This window comes from Mastigoproctus giganteus, chromosome 5 (genome assembly GCF_048544385.1).
Source record: "Mastigoproctus giganteus isolate SK-2022 chromosome 5, ASM4854438v1, whole genome shotgun sequence".
Taxonomy (NCBI): domain Eukaryota; kingdom Metazoa; phylum Arthropoda; class Arachnida; order Uropygi; family Thelyphonidae; genus Mastigoproctus; species Mastigoproctus giganteus.
The window spans coordinates 125,169,465-125,188,096 of NC_143579.1; the positions used below are offsets into that span (position 1 = coordinate 125,169,465).

The 18,632-nt window shown below is 36.4% G+C and overlaps 1 protein-coding gene across 1 annotated transcript in view; it reads left to right on the forward strand.

Annotated features, from left to right (window-relative positions):
• Positions 1-18,632, forward strand: part of LOC150085687 (tRNA dimethylallyltransferase) — a 254,385-nt gene that overhangs the window by 16,548 nt on the left and 219,205 nt on the right. The window contains exons 2-3 of the mRNA XM_090373447.1: positions 2,324-2,461; positions 13,066-13,164. Of these exons, the coding sequence (XP_090229573.1) occupies positions 2,324-2,461; positions 13,066-13,164 (237 nt within the window). The remainder of the gene's footprint in view (positions 1-2,323; positions 2,462-13,065; positions 13,165-18,632) is intronic.

Below are 18,632 nucleotides of genomic sequence, written 5' to 3' on the forward strand. Positions count from 1 at the left end.
AAGAAAACTAACATACAATGAGAGCTCACAGCGGTTTTTACAGGAGTACTGTGACCGCATAAGGGGTGTGCCACTTATATAGGCTCTGTGGTTGAGTGGACTGTACAAACAAGTGAGTACATGCTCAGACAAGTTTAACCCGTAACTACACACAGGAGTCTCTCAGACTGCACTCGGAAAATAAAATTCTGGGAATCACAGATGGGCCGGAAGAGCGGAGTGGGGGGGGCCGTCTGCCTTCCTGGGTCAAGGTCAGCTACCTTGCAGTATGACCTTGCAATGTATGTAGTTACGGGTTAAACATGCACAATCTGTTGTGTTTGAGGCAAATATTTGATACTGATTATGAATATAGGGGTATAAAACTTATAAACCGTTGCAGAAACTATAGTTATGTACACATTTGCGTATAATACCTAGGTAATATTTTGTTAATGAATTGTGAAAAATCTTTACGTGATAGAAACAAACGGAAATCGGTAAACATGCATAAATAATTGCCACATACTTTTATTCAAACCCCAGATACACTGTAAACCAGTAATAATTAATGTTACCACTCTCCAACTCTCACTCCACCCCCCCTTCCACCACAAAAAAGGAAAATTTTATGATTTTTTAGTTAATAATTAAACATTTTGTTTATATATTTTTTAGATTTTGGTTTAAAAATTACAGCTTTCATATTGACTATAAATATTTGCAAATTTTAGTGTAATTTAGAATTTAAAATGTTTAATGGTAAACCATGGCTTTCTGTGCAGAAGGATATGGATTGACATATAAGGATAATGAATGATATGGATATAAAAAGCATGAATTGATCCAAATATTTTAATGCAAGTTTAGTGGCTTAATTGACATCAAGCTAAAGTAATTTTAGGTAGGCGAAAAAAGCAAAAAAAAATTTCTTGTTTAATAGCTGGAAATCATTCATATTGAACATATTTTGTACTACTCCGAGCAGCCTTAAGAACTTCGGCATCGTTTTTAATTTTCTCGGAAAAATCTAAAGAATTATCTTTAAAATTGAAGTAGATCATTAGTTCGCTTTTTATGAGTGAAACTGAACATCTATTTTGTCCATCCCTCCACTTTGAGTTCACTACACTAAAAATCCTTTCTGAATTTGCCGAAGTCCCTGACACTGAAAAAAAACATACGAGATGACCTTGAAAATATTTGAAAGCTTAAAATCAACACTTTTCAAAATTAAATGTCATTGACTCGAAGTACTCGAACAAGTTTTAAATTTTTCAGAGGTTCACAGTTTTATAATTTGTTTTCGGTACTGAAATCTCATCAAATAAATCATTGATATCCAAGTTTGGTTTTTCTATTAATTTAAAATATTCTGCTTTTTCAACAAATGAGTCATAGTTAGGACAACCATTTTTAAAGTTTAATTTGCTGAGTTTCAAAAAAGTGGTATTTTCATTAAAATTAAATTTCTTTCGTAAATATTTCAATGCAGCATTATAAAATGCTTTGAAATCATTTATTACTGTGCTTTTAACTAAAGGGTCTAATTTCTGAAAATGCTGATGAAATTGATACCCAAAAAATTTTTGATCAAGACGATTCTTCAGTGAAATTTTTTTTAGGTCATTCATTATATAAAAAATATCGCTGGCACACTTTTCATTCTTTTCAAGCTATTTTATTGCTTTGCATATTATTTCGCCTCTTACACCTGTGCGGAAATCCGCCACTGCCATTACTAGGCACAGGCATTGAAAAATGAAAGTAAAGGACAAATTGCATCCTTTCTCGTTTCAATAAAAGACAAAGACAGTTTGGCTAAAATAAAGGATTGTCCTTTGAAAAGGATGTCTGGCAACCTCACCTATAGTATATATTAGATTGTTATAGGTACACCTTTATTTCCCATCGCTGTTAGTAGGATTGTTGCCAACCACAAAAATAAAATAAAAAAGTTGTTTTATTGTCAAGTTCTATGGACCACTTTCATAAGTTACATGGACTGCATGTAGTTCATGGACCAAATTTGGGAAAAACACTGGTTTAGATGACTGTTGTAGAATTAGATATGCCATTTCAGATCAACGGTATGTGGAATTTTAAAGGTAGTTCTGTATTTCTTAAGATTTCAAATAACTTTGCTGAATATTGAAATTTTATGATGCTTTTCAGTTATATTTATATATGCACACACACACACACACACACACACACACACACACACACACACACACACACACACACACACACACACACACACACACACACTTTAAGGTAAGAAAAATTAAATTATTTTAAATTAAAAATGAAATCATTCTTTGTATTATGTTTTGAAATCTAGGTTTACAGTGGACTAAATATAATTACTAATAAGGTAACACAGCCAGACCAACAGCTTGTTCCACATCATATGATAGGGTTTCTTAATCCTCTGAGTCGCTTTACTGTGGTAGATTTTCGTAACAAAGCACTTCTTATTGTATCCTTTTTTGTCAAATAGCTTTACTGATTTTTGAATTACTATATTTTATATCATTTTGTATCAAGTTATAAAGTTGTTTGAGATGCTACACTAAAATTGTTTTTGTTTGAGATGTATATATTTTCAATGTATCTGTTTAATCACCAAGAACTGTAAGGAACTAGTATAATATTGATGGACATGAGTAGAAATGCAGTAATGCTTCTATAAGCACTAATTCCATAATATTTTTGCAAGAAATTAAATAACCTGTCCTAATGGTTACTATTTTAAATTTTTTGTAGAAATAATTATCTCTTTATGCTTTGGTTATTTTGTTTTGATCAGCTAAAAACTGTGATATTGGATTTCCACTTCATTTTAGCAAGTTACCAATGCCATTAGAAGCAACTTCATTTTACTATAGCAATAAAAATATGTTCTGAGAAACTCAACTGTTCCAAACTAGGTGTCAAGGACATGGTGTATTGTTTGTTGTCACAAAAGGTGTCTCCAAATTTTGGTATTATATCAACATTGCTTTCATTTTTATACCCTTTCACTGCATATATTGATTTATTAAAATACCATTATTGACTCTTCTTCTTTATCTTCACCTTCTCCCCACGTTTATATGGGGTCGGCATTTCCGTCCTTAATTCTTTTCCTCCATTCCTCCCTATCCTGGGCTTCCTCTCTCCTCCATCCTCTCTCTTTTAAATCCTCTGCCACCTTATCCTTCCATCTCAGCTTAGGTCTCCCCCCTCTTCCTCTTACCTATCACCACCAACTTTTCACATTTCTTCCCCACATACTCCTCACTTCTTTGTTCCACATGTCCAAGCCACCTCAACCTAGATTCTTGCATTTTTTTACTCAGAGGCCCCACCTTAACCATACCTCTGATGTAGTCATTTTTTATCCTGTCCTTCCTCGTCACACTGCACATCCATCTTAGCATCCTCATCTCCGCCACTTCCATCTTCTTCTCCTGGGCCCTTGTAATCGCCCATGTATCAGCCTTACATCAATGCGGATCTAACCACAGTTTTATACACTCTTCCCTTCATTCTACAATTCACTTTCTTATCACACAACACCCCACTCATCTTTCTTCAGTTCAACCATCCACATTGCACTCTATGCTGTATTTCTGCACTCAATCCTCCATCCCTCTCAACATTCGATCCCAGATACTTAAATTTCGAAATTGATGGTAGCTTTTCCTCCTGCAGTTTTATAGAACTCTCATCTTCTCCATTCAATACCATATATTCTGTCTTTGTTCTACTTATCCTCATGCCTCTCTCTTCCAACGCTTTCCTCCATTCCTCCAATTTCTCCTCTACCTTTCCTTGGGATGGTTTGCACAGTATGATATCATCCGCGAACAGCATACTCCGTGGTGCTCTACTCTTCACTTCTCTCACCAACACATCCATTACCAGATCAAACAGATATGGGCTAAGAGCTGATCCCTGGTGCAGTCCAACTTCTACAGAGAACCCCTCGGTCATACTTACACTACTCTTAACCTGAGTCACCACTCCCGCGTACATTTCTTTCACAAGCCTTACGTACTTTTCTGATGCACCCTTCTCCCTCATGCATCTCCATACCTCTTGTTTGGGCACTCTATCATATGCTTTTTCCAGGTCTATGAACACCATGTGCAACTCTACTTGCATCTCCCTGTATCTTGCCATCACCTGCCTTAAAGCAAAGACCGCATCTGTTGTTCCTCTTCTTGGCATGAAACCAAACTGTTCCTCTCCTATTTCCATCTCCTGCCTTATCCTTCCTTCCACAATTCTTTCCCAGATCTTCATCGAACGAGACATTAACTTTATTCCCCTGTAGTTCCCACATTCCTGCACATCACCCTTTCCTTTATAGATTGGCACAAGTATACTTTCCCTCCACTCATCGGGTATCCTCTCCTGCTGCCACAGTTTTCCCATAAAGTTCCATAGGATATTGATCCCTTCTTCTCCCAGACTTCTCCATACCTCTACTGGTATCTGATCAACACCTACTGCTTTCCCCCTCTTCATTTTTCTGAGTGTGCTTTCCACTTCTTTCCTGCTTATGCCTTCCACTACTCCTTCATTCGTCTCTCCATCCTCGCATAATGCTCTTGGGTTTCCTCATTTAATAACGTCTTAAAATAGTCTTTCCACCTTTCCTTAATCTTCTCCTCATCCTGTATAACCACTCCCCTCTCATCTTTTATCTGTTTTATTGATGAGAAGTCCTTTGATGCCTTGTCTCTCGCTTTGGCTATTCTCATCAATTGCCTATCTCCCTCTTTCCTTTCCAGTTCCCCATAGGCCTCGTCCACTGCCTTTGCTATTGCCACAGCCCTTTTTTGCTAATTTATATGCTTCTTTATCTTCCTGGCTACGTGTTAAATCTCATCTTTTCTTCATCTCCTTCTTTTGTTTTATTACCGATTGCACTTCCTCATTCCACCACCAAGCCTCCTTTCCCTCCGGCACCCCTTTCCTGATGTTTTCTCCAACAACTCTTCTCCAACTTTCCTTATGATACAATAAATACCATTATTTAATGTATTAGTCAAAATACCATTATTGACTAATACATTAAAACTATACAACAGTTATTCCTTCTCTTGTTTCATGCGTGGCTGCTGCCCTGGATACATTCTCTTTGAAAGCTAATAACTGACATAGTTTATTTCAAATAACCTTAGTTAAGTTTGTTCTTAGTATCATATATCTTCCTTCTCTCTTACCTTTGTTTATATGTTTTGGCTCTGAAACAAAGGTAGTTGCTTTATCCTTTAACTTAAAGATAAGGAACAAAAAGGGGTGAAGTGTCAAATAATTACAAAATTGTGGGTGGGGAGTTAATTATTTTTGACTCTGCGTCAGCATTAAAAAAGTTTGGCTGTGATCATTAGCTGAACTATGGTTTCAGTTTCTACCCTTTAATTTTCTTTGAGCATTTTAATTTTACATCTAAATGGTGGATTGCAAGCCCCTCTCTCCAATGGTGGACTACACTTCATCTCACTCCTTTCCTTCGACCTGTCTAGGTAGGGTGACTCTAACAGGAGCCACCATATACAGACAGGTTGAGGAGCTTAGCTCCTATCAGCATGGTTTTTGAGTTCAATGGGAAATCTCATTGCTTGCTTTTTACACATAAAATGTTATTTTTATGAAGAAAGATGCTCCATGCCTTGCAAAATAGTCTCTCCAGAATGAAAGTCTCACCTTCATGCCTTTTTAAAGAATTATTGCCTTCATGCCTTTTTAAAGGCATGAAGGCAATAATTCTGACTTGCCAAATGAGATATATTACTTTCTTTATTTTTAATGAATAAAATTCATAAAATTTTAAGTAATTTGTTTGAACTGTAACAAACCTTTTTTGTAAAATAAACAGAAAAAACAAAAGGGTCCAAAAAAAAAGGCACTTCTTTCACTGCTTATTTGATAAACATTATTCTACTTTTCTCTCTCTCTCTCTCTCCCTCTCAGGGTAACTTGGAAATTTTTTTTTGGCTGGCTCAGCATAAGTGTCAGGCTTTCTTGCAATATACAGCTAATAATAATAATAAGTGGGCGACTGTTACTGGCAAATCACTACGGTTATTTGCTAACACAGTGAATATGAGAACAGGAAAAAATCAAATATTTTTAGGATATAGAATAGTAGAATATAGAATAGAATTCTTAGAATGTAGAATGGAATTCTTAGAATATAGAATGGAATTCTTAGAATATAAAATAGTATATAAAATAAAAATAGAATAGAAGAAAAATGGAGATGGGATTCTTCCTCTTGCTCAGAATAATCACCTGAGAGGGCATAAATTCAAATTGAGGAAAGACAGTTGTAGGATAGATGTGCGGAAGTTTTCCTTTAGCCAGTGGGTGGTTGATTGCCAGAACAAAGTTCTTTCTGTCGTAGAAGTTAATAGCTTAAATAGATTCAAGGCAGAACTAGACAAACAATTGGAGCAAGTGGTTGGGTGAAATTAGGTTTTTTTTTTTTTTTTTTTGACTGATGCTATATAAGCTTGTTTTCTCGCATCATGTGCCTTTACTAATGCTAAAGCTAATGGTGCAAGGATGCCTATGGCTTATGCTGAACCAGCCAAAAAAAAATAATAATGAAATAAAATAACAAAAAATAATAATAATAAAATAATAAGAGAAAAGGAAATAGACAACCTATGCATTTCCCTCCTCCAGTAGGTAATTATCCAACTGACCTTTGAATTTCTCCAAACTGTCAGCCTCTACCACCCATGTAGGTAACTTATTCCAGTAATTTATAATTCGCTAGCTGAAATAAAACTTCCTGCAATCCCATCTGAACATCTGTCCCCTAACTTGAAATTATGGCTAGAATAAATCTTACCAGGCAAGTTACCCGTCTTTGGACCCTTTCAACAAGCAGAATGACTTTCTTTAGGTGTGGCCTCCATACCTAACACAGTATTTCAAGTGTGGTCTAACAATAGCCTTATATAATGGGATTATGACAACCTTATCTGTACTCGCAATTGTTCGATAAATCATCGATAGGACACCATGGGCCTTCCTTGCAACCAGTCTACAATGCTCAGAGAACGTCATGTCTGGCCATATTGAAATACCCATGTCCATTACCGGCTTTAGTTTCACTCCACAAAGCGTATAAGTTATTGTGGGGGTTACTCTTCCCCGGATGCAATACCTTACACTCTGCTGGATTAAAGCATAGCTGCCATTTTTCTGACCATTCCTGAAGTCTATTTAGGCCACTCTGAAGAAGCTCTGCTTGGTGGTGATCGTTAAATACTCTACCAATGTTTACAACATCTGCAAATTTGGACATCATGCCCTCTATTCCTTCATCGATGTTATTTATGAACATAAAAAACAACAGTGGTCCTATTACTGATCCTTGGCAAAACTCCACTTCTTATGTCAATCCAATCTGAGGAATAACTAGTTATCACAACCCTCCTGCCCTGAAGCCATCCAGCTATTCATCTAAGGATTTTCCCTGTAATTCCAACCTGTTTCAGCTTATAAAGTAACCGCTCATGTGGGACTGAGTCAAATGCTTTGCTGAAATCCAAATAAGCAATGTCAAAATTATTTCCTTAATCCAGCTCTTGATTGACCCAGTCAAAATAGCTAACCAGATTAGTTAAACATGATTTTCCCTTTATAAAATCATGCTGAATATCCTTCAGAATTCCATTTCTATCTAAATGATCCTGAATTCACCCTTGATCATTGTCTCCATGATTTTCCCTACTACTGAAGTTAGACTGATTGGCCGGTAATTTCCCACTTCACTGTTTGAACTGCCTTGGACTTTACTGTTTGGACTTTATATATTGAAGATACATTGGCACTTTTCCAATCCAAGGGAATCACTCCCGAGTCCAGTGACGTTATCATAATTAGCCTTAATGGTTCAATGCAATCGCTTACTGCCTCCTTTAAGATTATAGGGTATATGGCATGAACCGTAGGAGCCTTACTGGCCTGTAGGCTCGAAAGTTTTTTCAGTAAATAAATGTGAAATTTCAACATGATTAAATAAATTTTTTTCAACTTCACTCCCATAATTTCTCATTGACATAATGGGTTTTTCTTCTGTAAATATCAATGCAAAGTAACTGTTGAGTTCATCTGCAACTGCAGCTGGGGTATTTAATACTATTCCACGTCCATTATAAAAGACTCCGATCTAGTTTGTCTTTCTCTTTTTTGCATTTATATATATATATATATATATATATATATATGAAGAATTCCTTATTCCCCTTCTTTGCCAGCCGAATCTTTTCTGTGCCACTGTTGTAGATTATTTTGTAGCTGTTATAGGCTTTCGTACTTTTTATTGCTCTGTAAATTTTCCATGCTGTCCTTTTCTGCTCAAGTAAATCTGGCAGCTTCCTTATTCACCCAACTTGGAATCCTCTTCTGGAGTATTTTTTTTAATGGTATATAAGCATTCAAGGCTTCTTGTATATTGTATTCACTGTTTGTTGGATATCTATCCAGTTAATAGAGGCTATATAGCAGTGTTTCCCAACCATTTTCGTGTCGCGACCCCCTTTTATAATAGGCAAGTAACCTGCAACCCTGGCCACATTTAGATAAAAAGGCATTTTTAATAGGGTAAAGAAAACACATTAAAAATAGATTTTTCAGAATATAATTCTAACTTAATGTTTAATGCGATAGTTGTACTTGCATCTGGAGCAACCACCTTCAAAATTCGCAGCTGAGTGTTTGTTAAAACCAACCTCATGTCATCTTCAACATCCCCAACAAACATGGTTGACATTGGCGAACTAAGTTTGCATCAATTTGCATTAGACGGCCCATCATGGATATTATTGAATTATGCATTGCAAACATGGTAGCATCAGCAAAACATACAGGGTGATCTTCAACTGCATTAAGAGAACAAATCACTTTTATTCGACAGTCTGTTATTCACACATTGAGATACCGATTAAAAATGAATTCATTTTTAATTGAATTTGAATTGAATTTAATTAAAAATTTAATTTGAATTGAATTAAAATTGAATTTTAATTGAATCTAATTTAATTGAATTTGAAATTCAATATCAAAATGAATTTTGATATTGAATTTTACCGTAGTGAATATTTTTTTCAGTTTACTCTTTGCAACATAGAATTTTATTCTAATGATAACACTGCATTTGTATATTTTATTTTTAGGGAGTGAATCAAGGTCCGTCATGACAGAAACAAATAATTAAAATAATATAAAATGTTTAATATGTATGAACATGGCGAGCTTTTAATATTTTTTAAGTATCTGTGGTGGACCTTAAGTCACTTCCTTTCATTTATCAAAAATCACTGTTTCAACCACTAACAGAATATTGCAGTGTAGCCATATGCCATATTGAAATAAATAAGTGTTGAAAACCATTGTGGTGAAATTTCCTATAAAGATAATTGCAACTAAATATAACTACGGCGACCCCCAGAAAACACTTTGCAACCCATGGGTTGGGAACCTGGGCTATATAGCATCTTAAGCCGTCGTAATTTCTTTCCCTGAAATTATAATCCATTCCCTTGCCTTTAATTACTGCTAACTCTCTCTTTACCATCCACCGTAGAACTGTTTGTTGCTTTTGGTTTTTAGGAGCATTAGCAGCTAAGGCCATATTGCTCCGGGGATATGTAGTGGTTATTCTCTGACCTCTCCGCATCCTCCGTATTTGGTGGTCACGGGCTTGAACCCTGGTCTAATCAAGAAGCGTGTGCTACGCACTGCTGCTCCTGCCCACCTGGCTACGGAGGTGCCGTAGACACGCTGTTAATAAATGATAATATGAAAACAGCTCTGAAAAGCAATGGAGTTGATCATACCAGTTTGCTACTCTCCTCTGATTTGGGCTTAAAAAAGCCAAAATTCTCTGCATTTGGATTTAAAATGTCTAAAATTCAGTGCAAACTGCTTACTGCTTTATGTGACTTGTTCTGGTTTCAATGACCAGTTAGTTTAACTTCTGTTCCGGGTAAAATAATGGAGTCACTGGTTAAAGATGCATTGCAGGATCATCTAGACAGGACTGCAGCAATAATTCAGACACAGCATGGGTTTGTTAAGGGAAAGTCTTGTCTGACAAATTTGATAGGATATTATGATGTGGTTACAAAGGAACTGGATGCAAAAAATAATTTTGATATCATATATTTGGATTTCAGGAAAGCTTTTGACACTGTTGCGCATGGAAGACTATTGTACAAATTGGAGCAGAATGGTATTAAGGGTGGGTTGCTACAATGGATAAAAGGATGGTTAAGTGGGAGAAGACAGAGGGTGGTAATCAATGGGTGCTGCTCTTCTTGGACTAATGTTATTAGTGGAGTCCCACAGGGTTCGGTGTTAGGTCCACTGTTGTTTTGTATATTTATCAATGATATTGATGAAGGTATATCAGGCTTAATGTCGAAGTTTGCAGATGATACAAAGGTTGGCAGGGTTGTTAATGATAGTAATGGCAGTGTGCTACTGCAACAGGATCTAGATAATTTGGGCAGATGGGCGAAGAAGTGGCAACTGAAGTTTAACCTTGACAAATGCAAAGTACTGCATATGGGTAGAAGTAACCCCAGAGAAACGTACCAACTGTGTGGTACTACACTTAAGGCGGTAGAAACTGAAAAAGACCTGGGAGTAATTGTGCAGGCAGATATGAAGTTTTCTGAGCAATGCAGACAGGCTGCCAGGGCAGGTCTTGGGGTTTTGTCAATGATATATAGGAATTTTGCTAGCAGGGAAAAGGAGGTGATTATCCCTCTGTATAAGGCAATGGTCAGGCCACGCCTTGAGTATTGCGTACAGGTCTGGAGGCCTCATTTTAGGAAAGATGTAGATTTACTTGAGCGTGTACAGAGAAGGGCAACAAGATTGGTGAGAAGAATGAAGGGATCCTCTTATCAAGAGAGGCTTAAGTCTGCAAATTGCAGTGGCTGGAAACTAGGCACCTGTGCGGTGATCTGATTGAGGTGTATAAGGCCTTGAATGGGTTCAGCACGCTGAATTCTGATGGGATCCTTCCACTTGTTCAGATTACGAACCTAAGGGGGCATAAATTCAAATTACGAAAGGACAGATGTAGAATAGATGTGCGGAAATTTGCCTTTAGCCAGCGGGTTGTTAATTGCTGGAACAAACTTCCATCTGTCGTTGTGGAAGTTGATAGGTTGAATAAATTTAAGGAGGAACTGGACAGGCATTTGGAGGGAATGGTGTGATTTTTTTTTTTTTTTGGCTGATGCTGCATAAGCTCATACATTTGCTTTCTTGCATCACATGCCACTACTACTACTACTACAGTTGACACTCTCAGATCCTAATCCTTTCCAGATCTTGGCATTTTCCAATATCTGTTGGTCATAGACTTTCATATTAAAAGGAAAAAAAAAAAAAAATCTAGTGTTGTATTTCTCTATTGCAACTTAATGTATACTGTAGTGTAGCCTATTTTTTTTAAGAGTGGGTTTGCATACAATACATGACAAATTACAATAAATATTTTGCAGTTTGGAAAAATAAAATTATTTTCCTTTTCAAAATATGCATACTCTGTATATTGTAGGGGAAAAGTAAAATATTTTGCACAATTACTTCATCAAAGTTCTAGTGTCATCTCTCTCTCTCTCTCTCTCACTAAGGGTCCCCTGTAGCATTAGTATTTGTAGTGGCAAGAAAGCAAGCTTATAATGCATCAGCTAAAAAAAAAAACCCTTTCCACCTCACCAGTCCGTCCCCTCCAGTTGTCTAGTTCTTGAATTTATTGAAACTACTCATTTTCACAGTGACATCTGTAAGTTTTTTTTCCAACAATCAACCACCTGCTGGTCAAAGGCATACTTCTGCATATCTGTCCTGCAACCATACTTGCTATATAATATGTATGGAAAGGCCACACTCCACATGGTTAGTTAATTTCCTTTCTACTAGCCTATGCCATTGCTTATTATGAATGAGTGTCTAATATCTTGTTAATGAGTAGCAATTATTAGTAATAGTAAACGTGATTGGAAAATATTTGAAATTGTGACTCTCCACAATCAGCTTTCCAATAATGAGGGACTAAATGTGTAAATTCTTTGGTGTTTGCTGGATTTGCCCATTTTCCTGAACATTGCTGAAAACGGGTAGTGCCAAATAATGGATTACTGAATTTGAGAAGTTCAACTGTATAAAGATTTTGACAAAAGTTTGATTTTTATTAACGGATTTGAAATCTGTTGCTCCCGTGCAGTTGGTTATCTAACTGTCAAATTTTCTGATTAGAAAACAGTCTCATTTTTTGTTAGTAATTTTAACAACTGCTGGCAATTCTTATTAAACAACTAAATACTTCAACTAAATACATAATTTCAGCTATATTGAAATTAAGAATCTGTTATCTCAGATGCATAATTTCAATAAAATAGTATATGAAATAAATGTTTTTTTAAGTCTTAACTAGAAATAAATAATTTTTTTAATGTTTTAAATTAAAAAAAAAAAAACAATTTAATCTTGTATTTATAGTTCAACTTAAATTTTTCATTTTTTATTAGTATGTTTTATTGATAAAAATGGAGTTAGTTGTTAAAACCGAAGTGAAATGATAATGCAAAGCATAACAACATGGCAACTAGACATTTGATACTTGAACATGCAAAACAATTTTAGGATGGCATTGGAAACCTGAGAATAACTGTGAAGTTCAAAAGCAGTTGAGATGTGAATTTGTAAAAAAACTACTGTCATGAAGAAGAATTCATGAAAAATTTGAGCAAGGTCTGTGCAGTCAAAGATCTGGAAGACTCTGTTCATCAACAGGTGAGAAAAATTATGATGTGATGTTGCAGTGATTTGTGTGATTACCATGAAAAATAAAATTGGATCAAATAAAGTCTTATTTAATCTTGAAGAAATGAATTTTCTTGTTTTAATATGGTGCTTTTCAGCTCATCTCTAAACTCAGATTTTTTTTTAGATATTGTAAGTATTTTTTAAAGGTTGCATCCTCTTGATTTTAATTATACTCAAAGGAAGTAAGAGGTTAATGAAGTGCTGTGGCCCTTATCCTTTTGCCATCAGATTAATAATTTATTGGATCAGGGAAAACTCCCAATTATTGTAGGAGGTACAAATTATTATGTTGAATCCCTCCTGTGGAAGGTTTTGATTGCACCTGAGGTAAGGAAGTAATTTCATTAGTAGATATACAGATAAATTTTATTAGTTTCTGCACTACCAAGTTGAAAATAAATTATTTTTTTTGTATCCAGTTTATAAATGAGTGATCTTTGTTTTCAAGGGTCTGTGATTACACATGGGAAAGACTGCTTCTACAGGGATGGGATACACTTAAATAGAAAGGATGCAAGAATATTTGCTGATACTATCGAGGCAGTGTTAGGTGGGTCGGAAAACTGCTAGCTGGGGATAAAGGACTAATAGATTAACAGTAGCCACTGGCAGAGGTGAAAGTGATTCTTGCACTGCTTCTATTAGAATGAGCAGAAGCCTGGAAAACAAGATGCAGGATATTTCAGAGACTGCTGGAAGTCATTACGGTACAAGTAAACATGTGGATTGTGTTAGGGTAGCTAAGAATAGGAACAGGTGCATGTATACTTGTGTGTATACTTGCGTGTACACCAATGCTAGAAGTTTGGTAAATAAATTTGATGAATTTGAGGTATTGCTCAAAGCATCAAAGGCGGATATTGTTGGGATATCAGAGATGTGGTGTCACACAGATATAAGGAATGCAGAACTGGAATTTGGGGAGTACAGTGTGTACAGAAAGGATAGACAGGATAGGAAGGGAGGAAAGGTTATGCTGTTAGTTAAGAAACACATAAAATCTGAGGAAGTGCATCCAATTGATGTTGGTAGAAAATGCAATGTTGAGTCTGTTTGGTGTGTGACATAAGCACTGGGAAAGGAAAAATGAGAGTAGGTGTGTGCTATGGACCTAATGACTCTGATGAGTATAATAAGAAACTGTACAGGGAAATAGTGTGGGCCAGTAAATCAGAGAATCTTATAATGGGGGATTTTAATCTCCCAGATATTGACTGGAATTTGTGGGTTGGTCAGTCACACACTAGCAAGGCTTTTGTGGATTTATTGGATGATTGTTTTCTACATCGGCATGTTCGGGAGGTAACTAGAGGGTGTAATACTCTTTGATTATCAGTAGTGATTCTTCATGCATTAAGAATGCATGGCAGATAAAGGAACCACTAGGTGGCAGTGATCACAGTGTGCTGAAGTGGGATTTACTCAAAGAGGTATCTACCATCGGGGTAAAGGGAAGCGTTTTTGGTTTCGTAAAGCCGACTACGATGGTCTGAGACAGTATTTAAATTCTATACAGTGGGACCAACTGATGATGTTACCAACGGCAAATTCAAAATGGGAAGCATTCAAAGAACCTATCTTGGAAGCTACCAGGCTTTACATACCAACTAAGAAATATTGTTCAAGGTTTGGGCCTAAATGGATGTGAGATGAACTAATCAGACCTATGGCAGAGAACAAAAATGCATGGGATACATATAAATTAACATGTGACACAGAAGCCTATGATAGATATAAGTTGATCTGTAACCAAGTTACAAACGAGGTTAGGCAGGCGAAGGCAGATTACGAGAAATCTTTGGCAAAGGATGCAAAGAAAAACAGCAAAGAGTTCTTTACTTATGTAAACTCTAGAAGGAAAGGGATGAATCAGATTGGTCCACTTGATATCGATGGTTCAACTGTTGATGATCCTGCTCAAGTAGCTAACAAACTAAATGAATATTTTGCATCGATATTCATACATGAGGAGTTAATCAGCGAGGGGAATGCCAGAGGTGTATTCAACTCTGGCAGTAAGCTAGATAATCTTGTAATAACCGAGAGTAAAGTGGAGGAGAAATTGTTGAAGATAAACACAAGACAGGCACCTGGGGTGGATGGGATCTATCCAGTTATATTAAAGGAGGCAGCAAAGGAAGTAAGCAAATTAGCCATAATTATGAGAGCTTCCTTGGACTCAGGGGAGGTACCGAAAGACTGGAGATGTGCAAATGTGACCCCAATTCACAAAGAAGGATCAAAGGCTGACACAAGTAATTATAGACCTGTGAGTTTAACTTCTGTTCCAGGAAAATTAATGGAGGCACTGGTTAAAGAAGCACTGCAGGATCATCTAGACAAGACTTCAGTTATAGCTCGGACACAGCATGGTTTTGTTAAGGGAAAGTCTTGCCTGACCAATTTGATTGGATACTATGATGCAGTCACAAAAGAACGCGATGCAGGGAATAACTTTGATATTATATACTTGGATCTTAGAAAGGCTTTTGATACTGTTGCACATGGAAGACTGCTGCACAAATTGGAGCAGTGTGGCATTGGAGGAAAATTGCTGCTATGGATAAGGGGATGGTTGAGTGGCAGAAGACAGAGAGTGGTAATCAATGGACACTGCTCATCGTGGACTAATGTTATTAGTGGAGTCCTCAGGGTTCAGTGTTGGGTCCATTATTGTTTTCTGTATTTATAAATAATATTGATGATGGTATATCAAGCTTAATGTCCAAGTTTGCAGACGATACAAAGGTTGGGAGGGTTGTTAAGGACACTACTGACGCTATGTTGCTGCAACAGGATCTGGAAAGGTTGAGCAGATGGGCTGAGAGGTGGCAAATGAAGTTTAACATTGACAAATGTAAAGTACTACATATGGGAAACAGCAACCCCAGAGCAACGTATCAACTCCGTGGTACTAAACTGACAGTGGTAGAGAATGAAAAGGATCTGGGGGTAATTGTGCAGGCAGATATGAAGTTCTCTGAGGAGTGCAGATGGGCTGCAAGAGTATCTCATGGTGTGTTGTCAATGATATACAGGAATTTTTCTAGCAGGGATAAGGAGGTGATTATTCCCTTGTATAAGGCAATGGTCAGTCCACACCTTGAGTACTGTATACAGGTCTGGAGACCTCTTTTCAAGAAGAATGTAGAGCTGCTGGAATGAGTACAGAGAAGGGTAACAAGATTAGTGAATGGAACAAAGGGTTGCTCTTATGAAGAAAGGCTTAAGTTTTGCAAATTACAGTGTCTGGAGACTAGGCACCGGCGAGGTGATCTGATAGAGGTGCATAAAGGTTTGAATGTTTGAGCATGCTCAATGCTGATGGGATTCTTCCTCTTGTTCAGAATAACCACCTGAGAGGGCATAAATTCAAATTGAGGAAAAATAGATGTAGGATAGATGTGCGGAAATTTGCCTTTAGCCAGCAGTTAGTTTGTTGGTGGAGCAGACTTCCATCCCTTGTTGTGGAAGTTGATAGCCTAAATAAATTTAAGGCTCAGCTGGACAGGTATTTCGAACGAATGGAGGGGGTGAAGTGGAAGTGTTTTTTTTTTTTTTGTTTTTGGCTGATGCTGCATAAACTTGCTTTCTTGCATCATATTGCCTCTGCTAATGCTAATGGATAAATAAGTATCTTTTAAAAGTACAGTAGACCCTTGATTTAACGGACCCATATAATGGATTTCGGATTTAACGGACTGGACAAATAATAATACAGTAATGCACATATTAATCTCGACCACATTTTTTTTAGGTTATACAAAACTTCAATGTTATTATTAATTAAAAATTAATAATAATTACCTATTTCCATTGTTTTGATAATTACCTACTTTTATTTTTATAATCAAATTCATGAAATTGTTTTTTATTCTTTCTGAAAATATGTTCAAATAGCTGTTTTCCCAGATAACAGATAAGAGAAGGTGGCGACTTGTGAGCTGAACGTGACTTGGGACACTAAACTGCAGGCCTACCGACTCACTTTGTTTCGGTCTCAGTCTGCCTCAAGCTATCGTGCGGTCAGGTTGTATACAGAGTGTTTCTGTGATTCTGAATTGTGACTTTATTTATTAAATAATTTTGAAATCTTTACAGTTTAAAATGCCATCAAGTGATAGAGGAGTTAAAAGAAAGCGTGTGAACTTAAATGTGGCAGAGAAATTAGAATAAGGTGTCTCAGTAGCACGTGTTTGTGAAATTTACTGCATAAAAAAACAGTTTCTGATATCCGTAAATCAGAGGCCAAATTGCAACATTTTTCTTTAAAATACAGTGTTGATAGCTCTTTTTTTACATTAAGAACTATAAAAAATGCCCCCCCCAGGTTATATTCAATTTAACGGACTTTCGGCATTTATGGACACCTCTTTTTCCCTATTAGTCCTTTAAATCCGAGGGTTTACTGTATTTTAATCATAAGAGATCTGAAATGTGAAATAATTCACAACAGACCTAACCTACAAATTTGACTTTAATGTCAGAGAAATTTGTGGAATGTATAGTTAAGCATAATGTACTGGATCACCTAGACAGGTGGAAACTGCACAGCTTTTGGTTTCACTCATCTGAAACTTTCAGATTTATTTATTTGCTACTTCTGATTTTAACTACTTCAGAGTAGGATTTGGATGGTTCCATAAAAATATAGAACACCCAAAGAGAGAAAAGTTCTCATTGAAAGGGGATGGACAGTAAGAAATACCATCTAAAATATAGTAGTAATGGCAAATGATGTATGATCCTTGAATTTATTCAAATCATCCACTTCCACAACAACAGATGAAAGCCTATTCCAACAATTAAGCACTCACTGGCTGAAGAAAAACTCTCCACATTTATCCTGCAACCATCCTTCCTCAACTTAAATTTTTGCCCCCTCATGTATGTAGCCTCAGGAAGAAAAAGAATGCCATTCACATTCAGCTTACTCGATCCAATCAAAGCCTTAAACACACCAATCAAATCACTCTGCAGGTGCCTAGACTTCAGATGCTGCAATTTGCAGAACTGAAGCCTTTCTAGTTAAGAGCATCCTTTTGTTTGTTGCACCAATTTGGTGTTGCCCTTCTCAGCACCTGTTCCAGGAGATCTACATCACTTCCTGAAGTGAGGCCTCTAGACCTGTATACAGTGGGCCCCGCTTTACAATATTAATCCGTTCCAGAAACACTACTGTCGTGAAAATATCGTAATGTGAACTCAGTAACACATTGTTTTTGGTAATTTGTTTCAAGACCTCGGAAGTTGAAATTTTTGCTATATAACTAAGCTATTTATCTCTCTAAAAGATGATTTTTTTTAATGGAAACTGTACATATTTCTTAAAACATTTATTGAAACTAATATATTGAAACTAATAATATACTAGGCAATCTGCTATTAGCTGAGAAGCGGGACCACGTGGTCAGGTCAGAGACAGTCATACACCCATTGTCAAGTGAAATAAGTAGGCCCCTCTTAACATGGTTAGTAGAATCAGCCATTTCATAGAATCAAATTTCAGAAAACAAATTCAAATCATTAAAATGCAAACGCTCTCATCATTATCATATGTTTGGTTATAAGAATCAATTTTGAATGCCTTTGTGATATTTTTCTGAAACACATTTCTTGAGGTCATGACCATAAAACGATAAAAATAATTTGCAATTATTGCTTTATTGGACTTTTCTGTTAGTGAAATCTATTATAAATGGGTAGTAAACTCGATCTTATTGCATTTGCGTAATATCGATAGCTTAAATAGCCACGTTATTATGGCGAAATGTGTTTTCCTTATGATGAAATCT